This window comes from Gambusia affinis, linkage group LG17 (assembly GCF_019740435.1).
Source record: "Gambusia affinis linkage group LG17, SWU_Gaff_1.0, whole genome shotgun sequence".
NCBI classification, from domain to species: domain Eukaryota; kingdom Metazoa; phylum Chordata; class Actinopteri; order Cyprinodontiformes; family Poeciliidae; genus Gambusia; species Gambusia affinis.
The window spans coordinates 4,526,632-4,553,012 of NC_057884.1; the positions used below are offsets into that span (position 1 = coordinate 4,526,632).

Genomic DNA, 26,381 nt, shown 5'->3' on the forward strand with positions numbered 1-26,381 from the left:
ACTTTTCGCTCTCTGTGGTTATTTCCCCATAGTACTTTCAGACTGAGGTGCAACTTTTCAGAAATTCAGAGAATTTAAATCAAATTTGTGATTAAAAAAGAAAAGTGTTTCATGGTATGCGCAAACAACTCCTTCTTCAGACAAATTGCTAATTATTTCTGTCCATTACTGTTTACCATAAATGATCAGCTACTAATGAGGCACCATGTAGAAATGGTACCATTGGTTATTCTTATTTCTTACATATGATCAGTTTTTACATATTTGTTGTCAGATTTGTAACAAAGAGACACGCAAGACAAACAACGATGCACACGCACGATTGTGTGTTTGTGTGTTCAATTTCTTTGGTCATTGGGATTACCCAGAAAAGACCTCTTACATGCATGGGGTGAACATGAAAACTCCATAGGATTAGAGTGCAACACACACTAGCAGGAAAGCAACAGTGGCGTTGTGTAGCCTTGTTTTATTTTATTTATTTATATGTGTGTGTCACAGCAAATTACTTTTGAAGTAAATATTTCTATTGTCTATAACGAACTACAGAGAAACTATCAGCGCATATAGAGGCAGTCAAGGTAAATTAATTAGCCTGGCTTAGTCTTGACAATTAAATAATTTTTTAATTATCAAAAACTCAGCAGGAGAAAAAGGCATCATAGAAGAATAGCAAAATAAACGCGACCTCAGAGGTTATACTGTCATAATAAAGCGATTCTTAGACTTTTCTGTGCTGCGTTTGAAAGTCGAGCCAGAGATTTAATTGTTGATTTTGGATTTAGAGCCTGTTGTGGATATTACCTCATATCAGAAAGGCTGTCATTTAATAAGTTCTATGAAATAAAAAGCGACACCTTTTACCCCACTGTGTTTTGTTTGTAGCATTAATGCTAACAAAGAAACCTCTGATTTTGCCACAGTTGCTCATTTGGGATCATGTTGACATAGAGTTTTGTCCAGCAACAAAAGATGTCACTCATAATCATCATCAACCTGCCAGAGTTACTAAGATGTATATGTACATGTTCAGACTGAACACAGAAAGAAATGAGCACTTCAAATTCTCCATGATTGTAACATCTGTCTGCCAAATACTAACAAAAATATCAAAAGGTCGTCAGTGTGACAGTGTGGTATGGACAATATGGCTCTCCACCCTGGGTGGCATCACCCCTACGGGTCACATAATTGCTTGACAAAAAAACAACAACATTTTTGCTGCTCACTTTCTCATCTAGTCAACAAACAAACGGTAGTCCAAGCTTAAGAAAATAACACAGCGACTCATTACACTGTAAAACAGGAAATCATTGAATTCTAGTGACGTATTGAAGTTTGTAAATTATCTGCTGCATAGGGATCAAATTGTAACGTTCTGACTCAAATTTAACTAAAAGACACAAATTCCCATCCGACGTGTTCCACGTCCAGCACAGACTCGTAGACTGACGAGTGGGTTATCTTACGAACGGCATCAACTCATAGAACCGACATAGAATTTGGACTTGAGAAAGTTTTATGGTTGCAATGAGAATTTAAGTTTGATCCAGATTTATACGTTTGTTTGTTTGTTTTTTAACAGCCAAACCTGTTAGAAAGCTGAACCTTTAATTCTGAGTCAGACATCAGCAATAAACTTGACTGTGTGGTTGCCGGGTAAAAATGTTTACATGCCAACCTTTGGGTTCATCGCTTTTCAGCAATATTAAGAAAAAAACAAAACAAAACCCCACAACTAGTTGAGCAAATGCATTTTAAAAAGCAGTTTGAATTTGACATATTTATTTAAGTGTCTATTTGCTATTGAGCATTAAAAAAAGAAAGCATTCCTGCATACATTCTGTAAATCTATGGAGAGTGATGGATGTCAGGGGGTCCAGAAAGAGGATCTGACCTGGGGCCACATTCATGATAGAACCACCACTGAGCTGGTGACATAGAACTTTTCACCAGAAAACACAATGAAGATGAAGAAATAATATGGATGATCTTTATAATTTATGCTCCCTTTTTTTAATTTAAAAAAACAAAAAAAACAATTTCAAGCCCATTTTTGAGCTTCAAGAAACGAGGGTCGAGCCATGATGTGACATTACTGAAAATGGTTTTTATTGGCTCATTTTACACTGATTTGATATAAACATGTCCATGAAACAAAAATGGTTCCAACATTTAAGAAAGGCATATTTGATCATAAGCACAGACAGAGTTCTGGGAACAGAAGGTTATCACAAACCGACCAAATGGGAACAAGAGTGCTTTCCGCTACACAAAAACATCCTATAGAACAGGTTATAGTTAAGTCAGCTTCCATGTCTTACTTTAGAGTATCCCCCTTCTTTTTTGTTGTTTTTTCTGTTCTTATCATTATTGTTATCGTCAGTATATTTTGCTTTTGACAGCACATGCAGTCAAGTCATCATCCAGGTTGTCCTGATTCCTGTTAGATTTAGATCATCTCTTTCTCTCTCTCTCCTGGTAGGCGATGAATTTCAGTTGTCAGTCTTTGAAACCTCCAAGCAAATCTTTATGTATTTTATCATTATTATTATTATTTTTAATTATTATTATGATTTTATTTATTTATTTATTCTGCTTTGGCACTTCCAGTGTGAAACCCTTTGGCCCTTTTGGCGGCAGGAGGAAAAGTGAAATCTGCAACCTTGTTGTCCCCTGAAGTGTCTCCAGAATGCGCGTCCTCGGAAACAGTCACGGAGCGAGCGAGCCAAGTAAATACCGAACGAACCAATAAGTTAATTTAAATAGACAAATAAATAGACAGAGAGGCCACATGCGAAATAATAACTTATAGCTTTGACCGGAACCAGCCCTGTGGTTGATAAGAGGCCAGCAGGCCTGATGGAGAGAGTCTCTTCTCCTCATGTTTGTGGAGGGGGAAAAAAGAGCCAGGTGCCTGCAGATTCACACGTATCCTGGTTTTGCTTTTTTTGTTGTTTTCTTTGTTGTTTTGAATGCCAGAGACCTAAATGCAGAACGAAAAATCTCTTCGGCACTAAGTGAAACTCATGGAGACTGTGTGCTCCAGCGCTTTGCGGCGCAGCGACGCGATGCTCGTCCCTCTCCAGACGTCACTGTCCGGGGAGCTACACAGCTGAGGCGAGCCGGTCACGTTGGTGGGGCCGGAGAGAGACGCCGGGACCATCCCGGGGAACGTGGGCTGGTACAGGTGCGACTGCAGCCCGGACCCGTTGGACGACATGTTGGACAGACCCATGGAGTTGGGCGGCGGCCCCGCGCCGAGGCTGCACTGGGACAGGGACTGCGCCATGGCCTGCTGGCGGCCCAGGGCGGGCGGCAGCTGCAGCTGAGACACGCCGGGCATCCCCGCCGTGGCCCAGCGGGTGTCGTTGGCGTGGAAGGAGCAGAGGCTGTCGCCCATGGCTGCCGCCGCGGCAGCCGCCGACGGGAACTGGGGCAAGCCGTGGTGCGTGGGCAGCAGCGTCCCCGGCGCTCGGAACACGTTGGTGGTCTTCTTGCGCTTCTTCCACTTGGCGCGTCTGTTCTGGAACCAGACCTGCGTACAGACAGGCGATAGTGAGTCGGGCGGGAGGTGGCGCATTGACAGCTAGGGTTGCCATGACATCATTGTGTGATCATCACGGTAATGCCAACAAGCAGCGATAAATCAGCCGAATGGAAAACAGTACTCGGGGTCAAATCGCCGATTCATACCCTGTACCCAGGAGTATCCGCTTTATATCTCGATCTTTTCATATGAGAAACGGTCGATTATAGCATTTGAGGTAAGAAAAATAACTCTACTGTAAACAATAATATATACATATATATCCCTAATCGAACTAATTGCATGATCTATGATTACTTCACCACAATTAATATCATTTTAATCGAAAACCATATATCGACAGAAGAAACTGGGATTGTCTGGGATTAATTAATTAATCGCGATTAATCACAATTTGATCAAAAACATATATTGAGGAAAATAAGCAACATTCTCAATATAAACAATGAACAAGACTCTTAATTCAAATATGTCAAGTATGAATAAATAGACATGTGAGCTCAACAACAGTAATATTTCTGTTGTCAATAAAGGTATTTCAGCATGAGAGAGTAGAAACATACAAGATTGAATATCAACACTTACAAATGTATGAGCAAATATATATTTTCTTATACTAACTAAACAGCAACAACTGCAAACTGATCTCAGATGAGGATCCTTACTCTTTTCTCCGCAACATTTAATAGAATAAATCAAATTTGTGCCCTAATTGTTTCTTTGGTTGCGGCCGACTTTCCGTGGCCCTTTTGCTCGCCCCTAACAAAGACAATATTCCAGCAGAGATCAATAGTTTGTTCTGTATTCCCGGAGTCCTTGGGCTCCTGTAAGCGGCAGACGAGTCTGTGATTAATGTGGAGATTTGCTTGAGAAAGCGGGCCGCGGTAATAAGAACGGGACCATCTCGCTCCCGGCGAAGCCAGCCGTGAAATCCGGCCTGAAATGCATTACACTTTCGGCGTGGCAAAAAGAAAACGCAATCTCTCATTGGGTCTGAAAAGACAGAGTGCTCGGCTGTCTGCGCGGCGCCGCGGCATTAAGACGTGCAGCGCGCTGACAGGCCCATCGCTAAAGCCCGCGGCGCGCCTTCCTCCGCTCCCTCACTCACTCTGAGCCGCATCATTTCACTAATTCTGATTTTATGCAAATACTCCAGACACCGAATGGGCCCATCCAATCATAATAATGATTATTAGAGGATTATTTCACATGGGAGCAGCTAAAGTGCAATTGCATTATGTCTTTTTTTTTGTTGCTTTCTTTCTTTCTTACTCAGTCAGGATTTTTGCAGAGTCGATGTTCGAATAAACCACTGAGACAAAACGCCGAGGGGGAGAGAAGGATTCGGGGAGAAGCAGTAGACGGAGTATGTAAGCAAATTATAGAAGAACTTTGAGCATGACATAAATTCAGAACAGTTGAAAGCTAATATGTGCTTGATCAGGGGCCATTAAATGAGTGTAATAAAGCTGCTATCAGCCTCCGGGTCCCTGTAGATCCATTACACTGGATGGGCAGGAAATGTAGGCCAATCTTAATTAGGCTGAATGAATGGCAGAGACGCCTCGTCACCACAGCGTGGCCTAAAAATAAATAAATAAGGAAACAAATCAAACGAGGGTTTTTATATTCTTCGGAAAGCGCCAGTTTTGATACTGGTAACGATTATCAAAGACAAAATGGTTTGCGTCATTTCTCCGTCCACGTTTGCGAGCCAATGTCTATAGATGACGTAAATGAATAAAGATCAAAGGCCTACTGTGAGTCGTAAACCTGTCATTATTTTATCATGATTGTTGTTGCAATTGTTATTATAATTGATATTATTATTGTTGTTAATATTGGAAATGATAAATATTATTATACGGACTAAATGTGTGCAGCTACAGTAATCACTGCAACCAGCAGATGTTGCCATAATATATGACACAGCTATTAATCAAGGCTATGCATCCTGACTGCTGGATGATATATATATATATATATATATATATATATATATATATATATATATATATATATATATATATGTATGTATGTATGTATAAATAACATAAAATAAGTAAAAATAAAGATACTAATAATAAAACATAAAAAGCCCTAACTTTAGTTGAGTTAAAAGCATCGGTATTTATTTATTTTTGTTCATTTATTTGTGTGAATTGTAATAGTGAATTGTAAAAATCTGCAGCAGCGCTTTTGTGTATTTATGCGTATGTTTCTTTTGTTTGTTTATTTGTTGTTGTTGTTTTTGCCGTAAACATGAAGTCCTTTTACGTATTTCCTGTTGCAAAGGAACACGGTGAAATGTGGGACTAGAATCTGTCGGTGGGTGACTTTAACTGATGTGAGATGATGATGATTGCATCACGAGTGGTAAAACGAATGAAAAGCATTATCGTTTCCATTTTCACTGTTTTTATTTTAATTTTAATTTTTTTGGTTGGTCCTTTTCTTCGCTTTAAATTTCCCTCTAGGTTACTTTTCTACTGTTACTTTCAGCAAAAAACAAAATAAATAAATAAATTAAATTAAATAAAATCCTGAATGAAATGATTCTCTATTGCGGAAGACTTTCGAATTGGTTGAACTGAAGCTTGTTTTTTTTTCCCCCGCTACGAGTTTTATTCTATTTTTGATCTTCACCAAAACCCACTGCTTAAACAAACATGTATTATCTTTCAAAAATATGAACTACAGCGCTTGTTTTAGCCTCCGTAAAATCATTTATTTGTTTAAAACTTCATCCCCCCCATAAATGTACATGAGAGGAGAAAAAAAATTAAATTAAATTAAATTAAAATAAAAAAAAATGTTCTTAACGGGGCCCACCTGAACTCTCGACTCCGTCAGGCCGATCCGCAGAGCCAGCTCCTCCCGCATGAAGATGTCCGGGTAGTGCGTCTTGGCGAAGCTGCGCTCCAGCTCGTTGAGCTGCGCCGGGGTGAAGCGGGTCCGGTGCCGCTTCTGCTTCTGGCTCTGCTGCCCTCCGGACTGGTTCGAGTTGTTTCCGCTGCTGTTGTTCTGCTGTTGCTGCTGTTGCTGCTTCTCCTGCTCCTTGCTGTTCACCTGCACCGGGTTGGAGCCGCCGCCGCCACCGCCGCCGCCGCCGATGTCGTCACCGGGGAGCATCGTGGCTCCTTCCACGCCGTCCGGACCGAGCTCCCCGGAGTGTCCCGGGTCAGGTCCGCCGCCCCCGAGCCTGCACTTCAGAGCTTCCCTGTGGCCCAGGAGCTCCGCCGCGGCATCCTTCATCCCTGCACACCAACAACCAAGAGCAGGTGAGATTTTTTATTTATTTCTGCACCGATGAGAGCCCTGCTATAGAGGGGAAAGAACAACGACAACAGTAGTTAGAGGAAAAACTGGACATGCACAGAAATATGAAACATTACAAGAGAAAATGTTGAATTATAAAAAACAGATGCATTATTATTATTTTTTTTATATATATATATAGAAAAATCAGAATCGAATGCATGCATTAAACCATCCGGCACAAACAGAAGAATTAAGTACAACTATTTACCATGCACACTCCAATCTGCTCCTTAAATACCCCTCCGCTCAATTCGATCACATCGAGATCTTAGGAATTTGTTAAATCAAATTACAGCGTAATGTAATAATAATAATAATTACTTTTCCAATGAATTAAGCGAATTTAGCTCTATTCTGGCACATTAAGACGCCATAAGGAGCAAATTGGACAAAATTTTCTGAGCTTGATTTAAGATTAGAAGTTCCTCCAGCTTACAGTAGAGTTGGAGACCGGAGTTTGGTGACGATAACTCACCGAGGCGAGCATCCAGGAGGTCGGCGTGAGAAAGCATTGCGCACCGCTCCAGGGCGAAATGCTATTCCCACACACGAAAAAAAAAATTAATAAATAAAAAAAAATAAAAAATAAAATAAAAATAAAAAAAATCTCTATGACTTTAACCTATTTAAGAAAAATATATAGCCTAAATGAAAGCAAATTCGGTTTGTGGTTAAAAGGGAGGTTCGTTGCATTATAATGTAGTTTAGAGGAACGGGGAGGCGCTTAGCGGCGGAATGAACCCATGAGCTCCTCCAAACGAGAACCAATCAGAGCCGAAGCCCAAAGCATGTCAGCTTTAGCGCCAGACCCCGACTGCCCTCCACTCTACTCCACTCCAACACCACCTTCCTCCCTCCTCCTCCTCCATCCTCTCGCTTCTCACAAGTTCATTCCTCCTCGTTCCTGTAATTGGCTTTGATTTCTCCTCCAAATTACAGCCAATAAAATAACCTGATTTAATATCTGAAGTCGAGGTTCGACCCGTTTGAGGAATGTCGGGCCACAGCAACATTTGTTTAATTGCGCGTGATGTCGCTTGTTGGTTTGTTTTTGTTTTGGTTTTGTTATTGAGGGCCACCGGAACAAGATTTGGATTCATTCACTGGAAGGAGAGAGCCACGCGAATGTAGTCAACAAAAACCCGGCGAATGACATTTGTAGTTCCGTGAGGTTCAGCTCAAGCAAAAAGATCAAATAAAATAATATATGCAACTTAATGCACTGTAAAAACCCAAAAATAATAATAACAATAATAACTTTGGGATGGTAAATATAGCCTACACAATTAATCGAATTTCAACCACAACCAAATATTTAATGCAAAAATAATTGTCTCATTGTAACAACACCCGTTCATTTCTTTTGTAAACAAATGCCACCAAAACAAATTTGATTAGAATTTAAGTGCTGACAGCTCCTAGTGCACTGATAAAACAAACTTCACAATTTAACTCATAAAATTGGTGTAAATGTCCATCTTATGTTATATTTGAATCAAGATTTCCAAGTATGAATGAGAGAAATTGACACATGAATGAATTAGTCTAATTTGAACCAAAAATTGACAAGACCAAATTGCCTGCAAATTTTTAGACGTTAGTGTTAGCATTAGCATTATGCATTAGCCCTGTGGTTGAAAATGCTACAGCTGGATTGCAAACAAATCCCACCAAAACATTTTTATTCTAATTTAACTGTGGTCACAGAGCACTAACACAAAAAACTTCACGATTCAACTCCTAAAATTGTTGCAAAATTTTACACCTTAAGTTAGATTTGAATAAAAATTTCTAAGTAGGAACAAAAGAAATTGACACAAAAATAAATGAGTCTAATTTTAAACAAAAATTAGACGAAAAATCCAATGAAATTAAGCGCCAGAGTTAATGCTAACATTAGCATTAACGCTGTCGCTACAAAAAAAAAAAAAGAGGCTATAGCTGGATGCAGACTTACAGTTTTCTCCCAAGACAGACTTTTACATCCACAGGTTTCATAGCAGGCCGTATGTTGGTAGGACTGTCACATCACAGCAATAGGGTTGTGATTTCAAATCCTGGACTGAGATCTTTCTCCATAGAGTTTGCAATTTTTCCCTGTGCATAATTCCAAAAACATGTCGGTTCTAAATTGTTCATAGCTCTCTCTCTCTCATTCTCTTTCTCTCTAAGTTACTCTAAGAATTGTGTTTGGACATGAGGGTTTAATATAAACTGATCTGTCAGTTGAGCCAACACGTTTTCCGCTGCTCCAGCACTGCGTAGGACCTGGCTACACTATAAAACCGAATTTTGAAGGGTATGTGATATTACCCAATATAATTTTAAATTTGATGATTTTATTATTGTGTTATCTTATCAACTTTGGGAACAGACCTCAGTAAAACATATTGAAGAAAATTTAACTAAAGAAGACAGAGAACCATTTGTTGTTGGTATTGTGTGCTGTCCAGTAGAGAATAAGTATGGCTGATATGTGTTGGAAACATGAATTGATGTTAAAAAAAAAAAAAAAAAAAGAAAAGAAAAAAGTCATTCAAGTTAAAGAATTTCAAAAATGAAAGTTTGTGTCCATATTTGGCTAGAGACAGCGTTGACGCTAAAATCAAATTTGCTAGCAAGTGGAGCTTTTTAGTTCTGTTGCCAATAACAAGCACAACTTAGCCGTTGCCACGGAGAAACATTATCACTATTTCAGTTGTTTTCTGCAGTCATCACAAACCAATTCTGATTTATTATTTCATTTTTTCAATTGAATGACAAACCAGATGAGCAAAACCATGAGAATAATTCACGAAAGACTGAGTTGTGACGGTTTAGAAAATTTGCTGTGTTGTCTGATGTGTAATTAAACCTGCAGTTTGTCATTTTTACTCAGGAATGTGAATTAAAAAAAAAGCTCCTGATTTCATTGATTCAATTGTGACAGTTTGTTTGTTGTTGTTTTTTCAGTGCAGGTGGACGCCTCCTAACCGGATGCATCTCCCATTTCAGTCCGTTTAAGCAAAAAAATTTTTTTTTATTAAAATTAAAAAATGTCAGCATTTTTGGTGCAAACCAAAATAATGAAACTCTCTCTATTATTATTATTATTATTATTATTATTATTATTATTATTATTATTATTATTATTATTATTATTATTATTATTATTATTATTATTATTATTGTACAGTACTTTGGTCAGCCTTAATGATGATTTAAAAGTTCTTTTCTGATCGATTGTTACGATCAACATAACAATTGATAGATATATTTGCCTCTGACGTAAGCACTCCCCACTCAATCCCGTTTAATAATCTGTTCAAATTAATTCGTTTTATGTGCACAAAAAAAGCAAAAGCAAACTTATTTCATGCTTCTAAATCAAATTGAATTTAATAATCCCAGTGGATTTTTAAAAAAATATCTATATAGATGTGGACAAAAAGAAAGTCAGACATGTTGTAGACAGATGTCGGGAGCTTTCTTTCTTTCTTTCTTTCTTTCTTTCTTTCTTTTTTTCTGAGAGAGCAGATTTATTTATCATGCGCCACAATGGAGGCGTCCGAGCGTGAAGCCCGGGGTTCTTGTCTTTCTCCATCCGTCCAGGCTCCGGGTTGCTGCTGCTGCTCATCTTTTATTTGTCTGCAATCTGGTGGCGCTACATGAAAGGATGGACGCTATTTAAAACGCCCTTGCGCTCATTCCTGCCTCTTTTTTTAAAATATGTATATAAAGGAGCAAGAGAGAAAGCAGCAAATTTGGACTTTTATGTTTTTTGTTGTTTTTGTATCCAGGTTATTTCCAATCTGGTTTGCGAGGATGAAATCGTGCGCCTTTTGCTATATTTATTTACGCAAAAGAGCGGATAATAATCACCCTTATGCGCAAATTTAACAACTCCAATTTTTTTTTTTTAACCTAACAGCAACACCCGTGCACGCTCCTCCTGACGCGCCTTGGAACACGAGGGTAATTTAGATCCGTCACGTTGCGCGATGATGGATTGCGCGCTCCGTTTTACGACGCCATACACTTGCGCCACGCTTTTATAGCTGCGCGCAAACGGCTGTGAATGACTCCTCTCGGTTGCGGCGGGTCATATTTAACCTGGACAACCAGAGAGCGGATCATGATGTGAGGGATAAAGATGCGTCTGCGGGACAAACAATTAAAATAACATCCTGGGTCTTTTAACGTACATGAGAGTGGATGTCAGACATTTGGTTTAGTTTTGTTTTTATCAAATGACGCGGTTGGCATTTTTGATTCTTTTGGATATAACAGAAACGAAACATTGTTTAAGTTAGAGATTTTTCTTTCTACCATTAATTTACTTTCGAACAGCAGCTTGATGAAGATTGCAATTAAGGAAGGAAACATGGATCTTCGCGATGTCAAGACGCTGCACGCATTTTTTCTAATGTTGTCGGACAAACAAACAATCCTTGTCTTGACAAAGTTTCCGCGGTGCGTCTCTGTGGGAAGTTTGAGTTGCTGGAGACAGGGGAGACTTTTACACTGCTAAAACAACACTGTTAGATCTTAACCAATAATAATAATAATAATTTAAAATAAAAAAAACTCTGTCTACATATGGTAAAATTTAAAAGAAAGATCTGAGTGGAAATTATTTAACAAAAATGCACTCAGGTTAATAAGAGGAATTCCAAGCAAATTTGAAAATGTCTCAAAATTAGATTTGTGGGAGGAACCTTATTTATTTATTTATTTATTTATTTATGATTTATTCTTTTCACAAATAGCTCAGATGTATTGCAGATAAGTTAGTTTTGAAATATTGTAGTTAAACTGAAATTTTCAAGCTTCCTCTCAATGGAAGGCCATTCGAAATGAGGCAAAAATATGAAAAAGCTGTTTTGGGTTTTTTGGTTCTCTCATTACCATCAAACTGTGTTTTTAAATACCTGCTACCATATTTTCTGACATATCACTTTTGTTTATTCATTAAATTTTTTTTTTAATCTTTGAGGGCTTGTGCCATCCCTTGACAAGATGCCACCTTAGGCAGAGAGCCATATCACTCTCTCTCTCTCTCTCTCCCTCTGCAGTCCATATTCACTCAATTAGAGATTTCTGAGGAGAAAAACAATCGATCTTCCATGTGCACCGTGCTCCCAGTTCAACAAATGAGATTCTTGTTTCATGCAGCTGATTTGGTGACAGTCTGGGGGATTATAGGAGGAATGAAGTTACCGTGGCGAGGAGGAGGAGGAGGAGGAGGAGGAGGAGAGCAGCTGCCACAGGGCGCTGCTCCGAGCTGATGCGGGAAAAGTTTGACACTGACAGACTTAAAGGCGGAAAATGGGACAACCTCTGTTGTGGTAAAGTGACGGAAATGTACGGCTGCAGGCTTTTAGGTTCAGTGGTGAAGGTCTCCCGTCTTGTGTGAGATATCAACAACTCTACTGGCTCCACATCATATATAAATAAAGATTTTTCAGTTAAAACAGGTCAAATGCACTTTTAAAAGCTTACAAGTTTAGAAAATGTAGTCAAGCGTACTAGTTTGTAAATTAATTGTTCAATAATAGCTCAATTCCAATTATGTGCTGGTAATAAATTATCCTACATCAGCAATATTAGACTTTAACTCAAGATTAACTGGTAGGCTATTTTTATTTGTTGCGTAACATACCCAGCAGAGGATAGCAAGACTGATTGGTTATGGGTTGAACTGTAAATGAATTCAGAAAGTAAATAGAAATGTGTTAAGTAGCTATATAGGAAATGATTGGAACAAGTTTGGAAACAGCGCTAGGGTTGATGTTAATGTGAAACATGCTAGCAAGTGTAGCTTTTTACCTCATAATTACGAGATTTTTTTCCCACAAGTGGCGGAAATACTTCTTCAAAATTGTAGAATTTAAGGTTTTTCCATGACAACCAGAGTAGAGTTGCTATTTGTCTCATTTAAAAAAAGCTTTCCTTGCTAGCAAGTTTCCGTATTAGCGTGAGCGTTGTTTTCAAGCTAGCTCATAATTTTAAGATACTGTCGCATAAAATATGACATAGTTGGGCTTTCACAGAAAAAAAAAAAACATAAAAAGAATTTTAATAAAGTCTTGTGCTTAAATAACAAGCCAGTTTTTATATGTCGTTTCTTTTTAATATGGCGGCCAATGGCTTCATGGCCAAGGAGGAAGCCACGGAGCTTTGCCTATGACAGATTATGTAAACTTTATCCTTATAAATTTAAATTGGACAGATGATTCTGGATTGATTAAAAAATATATTTTGCTCAGAAACTGTGCATTGTGCTTTTTCTCTCCGCACGACAGATTTTCCCAGTTGTGTCTGAACATTAAGTCCAAATTAAACTGAAGAGGTAGAACTTAATTTGGGTAATTAAATAATTAAATATTTGGATAAATTGTTCAAATTCAAAAAGTCTTGTTTTCTAGCGTATATTCTAGCGTTAATTCTTAGCTTACAGTTTCCTCTGGTGGTGGAGAGTGCTGGAAGCACAGGTTGATAAATTAACAGTAGGTATATCCCATTATTGAGGATATATGGCCTAATTCAATGAACACTCCCATTGGAAATCTATATTAATGCTCAGAAGAATAAGGAGTAACTTAAAATATTTAACTTAAAACAACTGATGATCATTATAATTTTTAAAACATGGTTAATTACGCAATGTTGTTTCTTTTTTAAAAAACGTGACTTCTTACGGTGTTTACATCGATAATCGTAGTTGACAGGAATGTTATTTTGAGTTTTGACTTTAAGTTTTAAATATTTGATTTAAATATTTTTGATACATTTAGTAACACTTTTTACAGTCATTATATGTTTCTATTGTGGCTACTCCATTCACTTACAGCATTTCTGCCAACTCTGGCTTTTTAGTTTATTAATGCGAGCTGTCCGTGTTAAGTGAACGGATCAAAGTTTGGTTCCGTTAGCCTGAATTGACCTGTCACCAACAAGCCTGAAAGCTGGATCTCATAATATGTCCTCCCATCTGCTGCCTCCCCAGCCCTCCCACCAAACTGGACCCCCAGCCCACGTGTTTCCAAGCTGCAATCCGCCTTGCCCGGGGTCCCTTCTGGGTCACGCCAACCGCAGGTGGAGCGCCCCGTCGCCGCATCTCATGCCTCAATTAGCGCCGCTGCCCTTCTGCACGGACTGCGATTAGGCCGTGATTTATCCGAAAGGAATATAATTATACCTCCAAATAAAATAATCAGCATTGAAGAGCGATTTCCTTAACGAGACGGAGCGGGGTGGATGTCACGGAGTGGCGCCGCCTCATTAGGGCGGTAATGAGACTTTGGGGGTGATCCCGATAATTATCGAAATCTCCAAAATAAGGATCAAGTCAAATGTAACCTTAATTTGTCTGGCAATTGAGCTCAGTTATTAGTATGACTATTTAGAAAGGACTCACTCAGCGGTAATGTAAGGTGTCGTTATTTTTAGGCCATTTGATTAATAGATGGGACAGCAGCAGGGGACATTTGGTCATTCATAAGTAACTGACAGGGTTTCCCAAAGTGCTCATGTCTTTATTGTAGGCATCAAGACACAATCCAGTTCAGTGTGGTTAGCAGGAACATACATGCAATTAAATTCTTTCAAATGCTTAGCTAAGTGGATTAAAATAAAAAAGAAATGAAAACCTACCTTAAAGTTCAAAGAAAAAAAAAGAAAAAAATCTGAAAAAAATACATCTAGGAGAAACTTCACAGTGCATATTTGGGCTTTAATTAGTTAGAGATCATTTATCACCGTACTTTTCATTTATTCAGAAACAAAAAGGCTAAACAAGAGAAAATAACATAATCCGAGACGACAGAAACTTGTCCCAGAGAAGGCAAAACATTCAAATTTATGAAAAGTCTCAAGAAAATGCAAAAAGCCTTTCGAAACGTAATGGACCGAAGGTGAGCATTTAATAATCAGAAACGCTGAGAAACCCCCTTCACTCCGTGGTGTTCATAAACAATATTTCACTGTGTTCTTATGGGATTTACACACAGGAGGAGTTGAACAAATGGAGGTGGGAGGCATTAGAAGTATACAGCAGAAACAATTACATCAAGAGCAAGAAACTTTGAGCGGATTCTGTTGGTCTCTGTGGTTCTGAACAAGGCCTGGAGAAAAGGGAATGGACATTTAAGCAGGCGAGAATCCAGCGGCGAGAACAGAAAGCCGGCAGAAATTATCCTTCAAGCTTCACTGAGTCCAATACTTTCCTAGCTTCTTTGTAGTCCTCTGATTCGGCCAGATCCGCTTCTGTTTCCTGCAAACACAAACACAAAACACACACCAACAGGGTTACTGCAACCACTGCATTATTCCTGGCTTCTATTAAAAACATACAGAATTAATGTTTGCCACCATCATTAGGAAACTTCTTACTGGGAGCTAAAATTTGGCGGGGAGGGACGCCGCGACCGCAAAGCCGCCGTTTAGGTGGAGCGCGTTCCGAGATCCTGCAGTGGTCGCCGCGGTGGCGGCGCCGCTAATGAGCTGTGATGAGCGTGTGCACGTCTGCCTCGGGGAGGACGGGTTGTAGGAGAGGGGAGGTTGGTGACTCACACCTGGAGCCGCCCGGCGCTAATTGCGCTGACCCTGAGCCGCGCATGCTTATGTTTGCTTCTCGCTATATCAACTTAAATCCCCAGGGGTTTGGCCGCGCTCTCCGCTTCCATTGTCACACCCGCACACGAGCTCATTAATGCAAGGTGTGCTTTCTGCTCATATTCAAAAGTTCATTTAGTTTAAAGCAGCAAAACGGTCGCTGAAGTTCATTGTATTTGAGAAGCATTTTTTTCCCCCACCAGGGGGTCTTTTTGTGGGCTCTAGTGTCCCTCATACACCAGTAGGCTGACAGAAACGGGGGAAGACATGCGGCAAATGTCGTCGGGTCTGGGAATCGAACCCGCGACGGCCGCGTCAAGGACTGAAGGCCTCCAAACTTGGGGCGCACTACCCTCTACGCCACCGGAGCACGCCCCAGAAGCATTTTTAATCTCGGGTTGCACCGATTGGGAGTTTCCTGGCCGATCGCAGATTACAGATTTTCAAAAAGCCAGACTTGCCGATTCCGATTTTTATGGTCTAAAATGTCACTAACTATAGCAAGGAAGTTGCTGAGTTGGCAACAGTGGGATGACTATTGTCAAATACGCACGTACAGACGTGGCCTGGTGGGCGGTGCTAACAGACAAAACTTTCAAAGCGGAGCAGAAGAGGACAGCGTCTTATTTTTATACGCTTGGAGAGAAGATTGTTGGATAAGATTGGCTTCACATGCAATCATCAGCCGATCAAAATTAAAAAAATTGGGGCTGATTTATCAGCTGTCTGCTCCATCGGTGCACGATGACTGTAATCAACATGAAAATGACTGACTGGCCGTATTAAATCACTGCTCCTTCATTGGTTTATGGAGCTGAAGAAAGTTGGATTATATGAGTTGTGACAACATTTGATTTCCCTTTTGGGATAAATAAAGTATTTATGACTTGAATTCTATTCTATTTCGTTTAGGTTGTACTTTATAACAAAAAAACTAAAAAAAAATAAATAAAGACACTAACCAAAACAATGAAAAGATGGAGAAAAAAAATTATATAAAATCCTCATAAATTACCTTTAAGTTTATAGTTCTAATGTGGAGAAATTACAGGAATAGGATTAGTTCCCCAAAACAGTTTTTTTCCCAGACCAAGTCAAATTCAGAGTAAAACAAAAAAAAGGTTTAGGTACTTACCGATACCGAGGACTTAGTAAGTTTGTACTTATACATTGAACAGTAACTTTTGAAAACACGTTTCTTTGATCTAGAACTCTTCTTATAGACTCTGTGGCCATATTAACAGATTAAAACTATATATACTATATTTGCATATATGCAAAGTCAACTAAAAATAACAAGTATGATCAAATTTGTCAGTATTGTTTACCTTTAAATTTGAGCTCATTTCTCTTTCCTTCTACTGTTTTCTTTTTTTATGAAGAAGAAAAGAATCAGCAAAGAACTATTTAGTGCATTTCTATCACCACTTGGTATGAAATGTTGGAAAACCTTTAAGCTGCAGCGCAAAAATGCTGCGGGTTTGAAGCATTGGGTTGCTTTTTCATAGTGGTAAGACACTGACTGCAAATTAAATCTCGACAAAACCCTTGTTTGACCAATCCTTCTCAAGAATAAGTCATCTTTGTGGACTGGACTGCTAATTGATCTTTATTCCACCTTGAAATGCAGATTCTGGCGGAATAATGAGTCTAATAACTTTTATACAATTCATGTTTTTAAACTCTTTGTGGCATTAGAATAGTTTCTACTGTTTCAAAGTTGGTCAATGTCTCATTTGTTATGGTTCTAAAGTAACTCTAAACAGGTGGGTTTTTAGTCCAAATTTAAAGGATCTCTGTTTCAACTGTTTTGCAGTTTTCTGGCAGTTTGTTCCAGATTTGCAGCACATAGAAGTTGAATGCTACTTACTAGTAACTGAAGCAGGTCTGCGTGGGCTACAGTGAGGCGGCGGCGGCAGTCTGGCACCATCATTCTGGACTCCTGCAGTACCTCCAACTACGTGCGCATGCACACACACACACACACACACACACACACACACACACACACACACACACGGATCACATCAGTCACTTCCATCTCTGGTTATAAGACCTTAGATCTGCTCAAACTGTCAATTTAATACAAGAATTGGCTAAAAATTGTCGTGAAACTTTCCCTCCAATGTCTCGGCCTTTGATCTGAACAGCTAGGTACAGGCAGACTGATTGGCTGGGCTTATGGAACATGGAGGGGAATGTCTGCACTGTGGAGAAACCTTGAGGCGAGGGCGGCGCTGATCAGCAGGACTGCAATACAGTCGAGAGCTAACGTGGAGCCCCGTCCTATAAACAGCAGAAAAGGCCATCAGACACACTTCTTCTTGACAGAAACTTCCTCGCCAACCCCGTTGCGGCGCCGCAAAGTCAAAAACAAGCCGGACGAGTCATCTAGGTGCGACAGGGTGAGTCAGGCGAGTGGAGCGACGCTGGAACGAGAGGAAAGTCACGGTGCCCTCCCCGGTGCGGTGGAATGATCCCATCAGGACGGGATGAAGACGACACTTAAAGCGTATTGATTCCATTAAAACGTAAACCTCTAAGCCATCCCTCCTCACAAACCTCTCAACTTCAATAATCCATCTGGCCTCCCAATCCACCCGTTTAACACCGACTAAGCCCGTCGCTCAAAACTGCCACCGAGTCAACAAACACAACACAAGCAGGATCTTCCATACAATCTCAGCTTTCGTTTCTGAACCACTGTGAACAGATGACTTCTTTACATCGTTTTAAAACAATTAAATAATGAAAACGGCAAAAAAAAAAACTTACTTTTCTCATGAGTAAGATTTTATAATGACTGAATTGAGCATTGCAATAACAATATAAATTGCTATTAAATCAGAGTGGTATGATTGCAGTTTTCAGGCCGATCACTGATACTGAAAAAGCTTGATCTGCTGACCAGAGTGATTTTTTTTTTTGCCTGAAAAGTTGCTAAATGTGGCAACAAAGGAAATAAATCAACAGCAATGCATAATAGCTGTACGCACTTCATCAATATTGTTAATAAGTCTGATTATATTATAATATTGTAGAATTTCACTGAACTGCGATTCAGAACCGCCTGGCATTGTTGGGGATGTAATCAGAGGAAAGGCTTTCGCCACTCACCTTCTCACAGCGAGCAAAGCAAGGCTGCTGGCATCAACTAACTAACTCATTCAGTCCTTGGTTACCTAGCAACAACCTGTTGAGTAACTTACACAGCAACAGTTTCAGGTTCGCAACCGTGCCTCATAACTGCCTAAAAAAATTTGAAAAAACTACGGTGTGGAGTGAAAACTGGAGAAAACAGGAAAGGTCTCACCACCAGTTAGGCAGTATTTCAGATATTTAAGACAAAAAAAAAAAACCTTAATCAATAACTATTAGGGTCAGAACCTTAGCAAATTAATTTCATTTTAAAGTGTTAAACATGTTAACACAGTCACATCTTTTACATGCAAAAGTCCAGACCAAAAACATTTGTACTGTGTTTCTGGTACGCCTGTAAATGTGACGCACAAGTTTCATCTGCAAACAACAATGGATGACGGAGCCACTTCGCTTTGCCCAGTGGGGGTTTATTTAAAAAAAAACAACAAAAAAACAACCAACCAGTCTGGTCACTGAAAAAGACAATTGTGTGCAATTAACGATTAAAATTTTTAATCTAGTCCCGCCTGTAAAAATGACTGATATCAACTAATATGGAACCCTTATATCGTGTTACGTTGAAAACACAGCATGAGATTATATGGGCCTGTAAACCGCTCAATTATAAACACGAGTCAGCAGTTATCACACTGCAATAACCCAACATGATATAATCATGTCTGGGTCAGTTTAGAAAAACTCTAATGACCCAACTTGTGCACTTACCTCATCACATACTCAAACAATCAACCAAAAGATGTGAAGCGTTAAAACCAGAGAACCAGTAAAAGGTGAACACCTGTTTCTTGATGACGAATTCATCCCCTCCCTCTGCTTTCAGGCGTTCCACTTTCTCCTCTTGCTGCTTTGCTTCGTTTATGTATGAGAGCTCCTCTTTGGCCAGCCTGGAGACAGACAAGAGCAGAGGAAAAGAAAAAAAAAAAGAAGACATGGTTTAAGGCAAAGACACTGTGTTGCTCCCGCAAACATCAAACACTAGAGACACCGGATAGACTGGACCATGAAAGGCAGGCTGTGATGGTCACTTTTTACAGACTGGGCCATTAATCTTCATGCACTTCCACTGACTGAGGGGACACAGTAGGATCATCTCCCTCAGGATGCCAAAGTACACACCACAGTAACTCCTGTCTGCTACCAAAAGACCTGCTGACTTTACCCTTTGACTTAATAACAAACATTTGAGTTTGGACAAGGGCTGGGCATTTATTTATCGTATTGTTTATTGCGGTAAGTTTCTTATTGCGATAACCATTCTGATTTATTGGCGTCACAATAAACCCTACGTAATGGTTTTTAAACCCGCCCAAAACTGTCGTATTGTCGAGATTTCTTAGTGTTACTATTTGCTCCACTGTTTCGTCGATGAGAGTAGAGGTGGGCATTTGTTGTATCGTTTATCGTGATAGATGAATATTCTGATTTATTGCCATCACGATAAATCCAATTAATGATCCTTAAACACCACCAAAACAGTGCGGATTGTTGGAATTGTTCATTTAAAAATTTTTCGCCACTGTTGTTGAAAGAGAATATCAATATCAGTAAACTTGGAAACATGATTAAAAGTAGCTACTGTGTGTAATTTAGTGACACAAATTAAACTTCTCTATGTGACTGGTGTCTTAAACATGCATATTATAAATGGGTATGTTATTCAAGAGCAGTGTTGCTGATTGGTCCGCCAGGCAGGCACAGTCATAGTTACTTTAAAAAGTAGTAACAAATAGTCCTTATTGTCGCTTTTGTCATTATAATAGTATCAAAATATCGCAATAAAATTTCAAGTTCACATCATCCACCCCGTATCTTATTGCAAGGTGCTTTTCTTATTAAGATTTGATTCAATAGTTTTTATAAAACACATGAAAAATTAAGCCTATGTTATATGATAGAACCTTTTAGATAAAATTAAATTCACCTTCATGATCACCACTAACAATACTGGTGCTATCACAACCAATGCTACAAGTTAGCAAGCCTGAAAGGTGTGTACGATGATGGGTTTTATAAAATATGAAAGCTAAATTTATCCCTTCAGTTTGGCAACCATTACAGTACAGCTGGAAGACCAGAAACCCATTGTTGATGGTTTTTTTCCCCCTCATCAACCGTCCATAGTAACTGCACTGTACCATCCAGTTCACATCTGAACATTACTAGTTGGCCCTTTCAATTCACCTTTACCATCTCTCACCACCTCACTACAACTCCTTTTTAATGATTAATTGATCATCAATTCGATCCCTCATTTGGACCAAGTCAGGTGGTAAATGGGCCTCCTCTCATTGATTGGTAGTGAAAACAGGCTTGAGTACATTGATAAATTTTGATTATTTATCAATTACGGGCCAAATGGAACTAAATCTATTAAACAGATTCAGAGCCTGATTGGCATAATAGAGTTTGAAAATATCGCTATTGGTAATGATTTCCATCTAATTGTCTTTTTCCGGCTGCGGCCGCTCGTCGGAGTGACAACACAAATTTCATTTTTCATAACATCAGCTGAGTGTAAGTGAGTAATCCTTCATTAGTCAGTCACATTACTGGGGAGCCTCGCCTCCGTGTTGCGCCGCTCCTCGCCTAACCAAGGAAGCCAACAGCACTCTGTCATATTTTACATCAATTACCCCTTATCGTAATGCGCTTCCATCAAGAAGCTTTTAAACAGGCACCATATGTAACGCCGCCTGCTGCCTTCCGCCCTCGCCGTCTTGACGCGGCGGTGAGTGATGTCGTCTGCTTGGAGAGGAGAAGGTGGCATGCGGAGGAGGAAAAGATGGAGGAAGGAAGGCTGGGATAATTTAAATAAAACTGAAGGACAGTCTAATAACAAAACGTCCATTCCTCCTCCACCTTCCAGACCGGATGTTAATTTCTTATTTCTCACAGACTTGGGAGCGCAGTGCGAATGAGGGGTGGGGTCGTGGCTGGTTTTAAATAGACCTGCCACCACGGGCTTAATGGAAAAGGCAGCTCTCTGGAAAATAGGAAGAAAAAAAAAAAAAAAGAGAGAGAAAAGGGAATTAAAGCCAACCGACACACACATTCGGCCGCCTTCTCTGGCACTGTATTTTTGAGCCATGGTGTAGTCTCTGCTGCGACCGGAATGACAAAGGCAAATTACTGTTGTCATTTTATTAAGGGCATCCGCCTCGCCAGGGCCAGGGAGGTGCTGTCTGAAAAGTGAGGGGGGTGGGGGGAGGAACAGCGGAGGAAGTGGGGCCTGGCTAAAAGAGCAAGGCAGGCTTTACCAGGAGCCCGAGCGTACGAAGAGGGCGGAGGAACTGAAGTCAGAGAGAGCAGAGACATATAATTGTGTGTGCTTAAACCCAGTGGTCTGATTAAAGGGTCATGTCTCAGAGACGCTTTTGGTCCGGAGCGATTTGAGATTTAATATCTTCTGTCTGGTGCTGAGAGAATGTCAAAGCTGGATACAGCAGGAAGGGACGGAGACTGCCCTGCTGCTTCGCCTCCAACGGATGCTCTCCCCGACATCCTCCGAGGAAAATCATTATTACGCAAGTCTGCAGGACCCTGCCTGTAATCTAATCCGAGTCAGAAACAATCAGTAGCATGCTGCACAAATCCAATCAACAGTGGGGAATCAGAGGTCTGCCTATCAAAAGAAATACACTTAGCATTTTTTAAAATAGATGAACAAAACAATCAAAAACAATAAATAAAACCCCACACAACCAAAACCACACATTAGCTACAAAAATGTGCACTAAATTTGCCTTTTGCCTTTATGTGAATTCAGAGAATATGTGGCACCATTTGCAGCCACATCGAATATGCATGTTGTTTAGAGATTTCTCTGTAATAAGAAAACCATTAAAACATTTATACCCATAAACATTAGTAAGACTGGAGATAAATGCATCCAAAAGCAGTTAAGTATCCAAGTAACACATTAATTACACAAATAAAATTCTAATTTTCTAATTATGTCATGAGTACGTTGCAATTACAGCAAAAAATAATTTCCACTCTTGTGTTTAATAAATTTACATCTGGTTGGACAACCTTAAAAAGGAGCCCAATTCAAACCATTTAACAAAACCTGTCAGTCTTAGGCAAAGGAAAGTCTGACAGATAAAATTCATGATGTGGTGCGTTACATAAACAAGACAAATAGTTAAATAGTAACGTATTTCTGGAACATATAAAAGTATATTTTCAAAAGAATTGTAAGTATGTGTTTAAATTGGATCAAATATAGATTCATTTTTCCCCCTTTACTTAACTGTGGAACTTTGACCTCAATACACGACTGAATATTACCCCCAAGAATACAGCTGTGTTGACCCAGATGAAGCCGTTTGGTTCTATTTTCGGTCATAGTTTGTAGTTTTCATTATTATTATTATTATTATTATTATTATTGTTATTATTATCATCATAGATTAAAAATACATTATCAATAACAACTGAGTGCAACTCATTTTACATTAGCACATCCAAAATTAAAACAAATAGCGGCAAATCAGCGCATCACAGAGACAACCCTGTATTAGCCATATGCTAGCAGGTTAGCTTACTTCTAGCTTTGGCGCCTCGAGATTCTACACACATTTTACCAGTTCATCGTTTACAGTCGACGTCTCGCCTTCATTGTTACTCTGTGCGGCTAGAGAGAGTTGATAAGATACTTCCTGGTGCCACAAATTAAACTACAACAGACGCCATGCTAAGTTAGCTGTTGCGCTGTAGATGCGATTCGTCATCGGGATATGCTAAGAGCACACGCAGCAAATATTGCACCGTGTACTGCGAGGAGTTTCTGTATGACTTAGCCGGTTAGCTAACTAGCATTAGCCTGAGAGTTGCTTTTATAAAACCTCCGCCTTCGCTAACTAAATCTTATTTAAGTATGGCAAACAAAATACCTCTTCACGATGCCCGTTTTTATTTTGATCTGTCGTATTCTTGGCTCCGCCATGACCGTAGAAGATGAATGAAATCCGTTGCTGCGTGATCCTTCGAGCTAAATGCAGGAGGAAAGTAGATGGACTTCAGGGATGATAAGCTGCTCACAGAGAAGTCGATCCGCGGAGTAGATTGTTATTGAATTTTCAGGTCTGAGTGGTAGGTCGAGTGAGAGCGCTATCTGAGCGAGCTGGTCTGTACCTCACTTGATTTCAAATAGATCTATCAATGATTCGCAATGTATAGAAGCTTTGTAAATTAATTATATTATATTATATTATATTATATTATATTATATTATATTATATTATATTATATTAATTATATTATATTATATTATATTATCTCTGTTGATAATTATAATTGTTAAGACTTTACCACTGCAACAGTGCCAGCAAAAGAATTTAAGAAAGAGTTTAAGTTATAGTTAGAGTTAAAAATCAGTGGTAAGACTTTAAGATTATTATTTCATGTTCACAGATTCGATTGAACTGAGTTGGATCTGTTTTGCATAAAAAAACTTGTTTAAAAAATGTGTGCGTCACGATGTTAGATGAATTCTAAGCCAAAACAAAACTGGTTCTAAAAGGTGTCAAATCCACACCACACTTTTTAAAATTTTTATTTATACAAAAAGTCATCTTCCATTGATTTTACAATGTTGCACTCTTGTATTTTGGTTGGCTACATCAAAAGTTTCAGGGAATATGTGAATGTAATTTCTGGGAACTGGACTTATCCCAACATTACGCCTGTGAAATTCGAGTGAACACTTGACCACTTTTGTACAATCCATACAATAAGTATTTAAGTTAGTAAAAAAAAAAGTTTAAAAAATCAGATCTAAAGCACAGAATGAGATTCTGAGTGTCCCACTAGGAACCCAAACAAAAATCGCCTTTCATCAGACACGTTTTTCAAAGTAAAATCTTTAAATGTCCTTTTCATTTACAGTGCACCGCTTTTATAACTGCCTTTGCGCTTTCTTTGAACAAGAATGAAACGCTCCACACTGAAATGTGTCAAATAAAAGTTTATAGACCAAATAAAGAAAGGCATTTATTTACACAGTGTGCCACCTAAGCTAAACAATTGACATGCCTTTACAAAGCTGTTTTACAGCAACAGCGCATTCAATATCATTTGAATCTGCCTGCGTCTCGTATTGATTTGTGTGATCACAGAGAAAAGAATCAATTTCACAGCATTATCCAAGGGAACTTATGTCAAAAATATGTACTGTATTCTATGCAGTTTAGATTTTTGCCCTGTGCTAATAACGATAAAGTGTACTTAAACATCTCTTTTTTTATTAATCTTACTACTGAGGAGGGGGCTAAAACCTCATGCTAATATCAAATGTTCATTGAAGCTGAACGTGATGAATTCTGTACAAGCTAAACCTCTTCTATAAGAAAACAATATGTAAATAAGAATTAATACACATTAAAAAATAGAGCATATCTTTATTCATACCACCAAATACAAGGCTTTCGACAATGTTCTAATCTTTGTTGTGTCTGATGGTGAAAAGCAAACGTGGGCAAAGGAATCCATTGTGAAGGAGGAAATACAGTGAATGTAAAGGCATTTATTTAATTGCTATCAAGTTTCTTGGATAAAAGCAAATGAACTGTTTGTGAATAATAATAGATCAGAAGTAAATTTAAAACAATTGTGTGGGGAAAAAAATTGTCACTCAGCATTTTAAAGGGCAGTATTACGTAAAATAAACTTTTTTGAGCTTTACATCATGTTATAATGTTATTTTCTCATCACAGACACACCTAGAGTGTTGCCTTGATTCTTACATGCATATTTGAGAAACCCTTTGAACTCCAGTGGCAACCATTCAGTTGTGCAAAACGACTGAGTGGACCTAGCTCCGCCTTCGAGGACGAAGCTCTTCCTCTGACCTGCAGTTTCCAAACTTCTGCTTTGCAGAGCAGCCCTCAGTAAACTCCACACTCAGCTCCTTCAGACTAGCCAGCAGCAATTAGCAAACACCTGGTAGAACTGCATCTGCTAAGCTAATTATAGGAGCTATTTCTCAGTGAAATGCAGTTTTTTTTAAGTAAGCTTTTCTAACCTTTTTTTTAGGTTAAAAAGTTTTGGGTTAAAAACTTTTAAATAAAACTTGTCTTGCATTTAGACAAATCTTGTTGTCTTAGTGCAACTAAATCTGTTTATTTGAATCACATACAAATGAGATTAAACTATATAGTGTCTATATAAAAATGAATATTTCATGGGGTATCCTAATTTTTTTTAAATGACTGTACATAAAAAAATTAAGAATTTATAATACATGGACTTAAAAAAAAAAAAAAAGCTGTTTCTTTCCTGTTCTTTAAAACCAGAAAGCAAAACTAACACATCCGATTTTCCAGCCATTCGAAGACAATATGAACCGCTGTCAATTTGTACTAAACATCGACAATTTTTGCGCACAAGTCCTCATATGAAATGTTATGACGATTCAGAAGACATGTAAATTGATATAGACCGCAAATAAACAAAAGGTATAGAGCTGACTTTCTCTGCTCAAGAGCACTAATTCAGTCCAGGCTATTGCGTGATTGAAACTGAGCGGTGGTGGTGGTGGTGATGGGTGGGGGGAAACCCGGGGCTCGTTCCCAGCAGCTCCATGGCCGTTGATTATTGGTATTTTCCGAGTTTTCCAAACTAATAAGTGGCACTATCAAGCATTTGGAAGCGCCGGGAGACTGCAGACGGGCTGCTCGGCCTAATTGATATTGAGCGCGGCGCTGGTAGGCGCGGACGGGGCCGCTGCTGGGTAATTTGCAGTTTAATCAGC

At 39.1% G+C, this 26,381-nt stretch overlaps 2 protein-coding genes across 3 annotated transcripts; both read right to left on the minus strand.

Annotated features, from left to right (window-relative positions):
• Positions 1-1,892: 1,892 nt before the first annotated feature.
• On the minus strand, positions 1,893-7,716 carry otpa (orthopedia homeobox a). 2 transcript variants are annotated; one of them, XM_044095672.1, is made up of 3 exons: positions 7,308-7,716; positions 6,383-6,807; positions 1,893-3,538 (listed from the first exon to the last, which is right to left on the minus strand). In XM_044095672.1, the coding sequence occupies exons 1-3, from the start codon at positions 7,381-7,383 to the stop codon at positions 3,017-3,019; spliced, it is 1,023 nt and encodes a 340-aa protein (XP_043951607.1). In that variant the 5' UTR covers positions 7,384-7,716; the 3' UTR covers positions 1,893-3,016. The 2 variants fall into 2 exon arrangements, with proteins under 2 accessions (XP_043951607.1, XP_043951608.1); XM_044095673.1 differs by having other exon boundaries at positions 1,895-3,538; positions 7,347-7,716.
• Positions 7,717-14,367: 6,651 nt separating this feature from the next.
• On the minus strand, positions 14,368-23,686 carry tbca (tubulin cofactor a). The gene is made up of 4 exons (XM_044095674.1): positions 23,524-23,686; positions 19,407-19,512; positions 17,337-17,423; positions 14,368-15,125 (listed from the first exon to the last, which is right to left on the minus strand). Exons 1-4 carry the CDS (start codon positions 23,574-23,576, stop codon positions 15,045-15,047), a joined length of 327 nt encoding a protein of 108 aa, XP_043951609.1. The 5' UTR covers positions 23,577-23,686; the 3' UTR covers positions 14,368-15,044.
• Between the last annotated feature and the right edge of the window lie 2,695 nt (positions 23,687-26,381).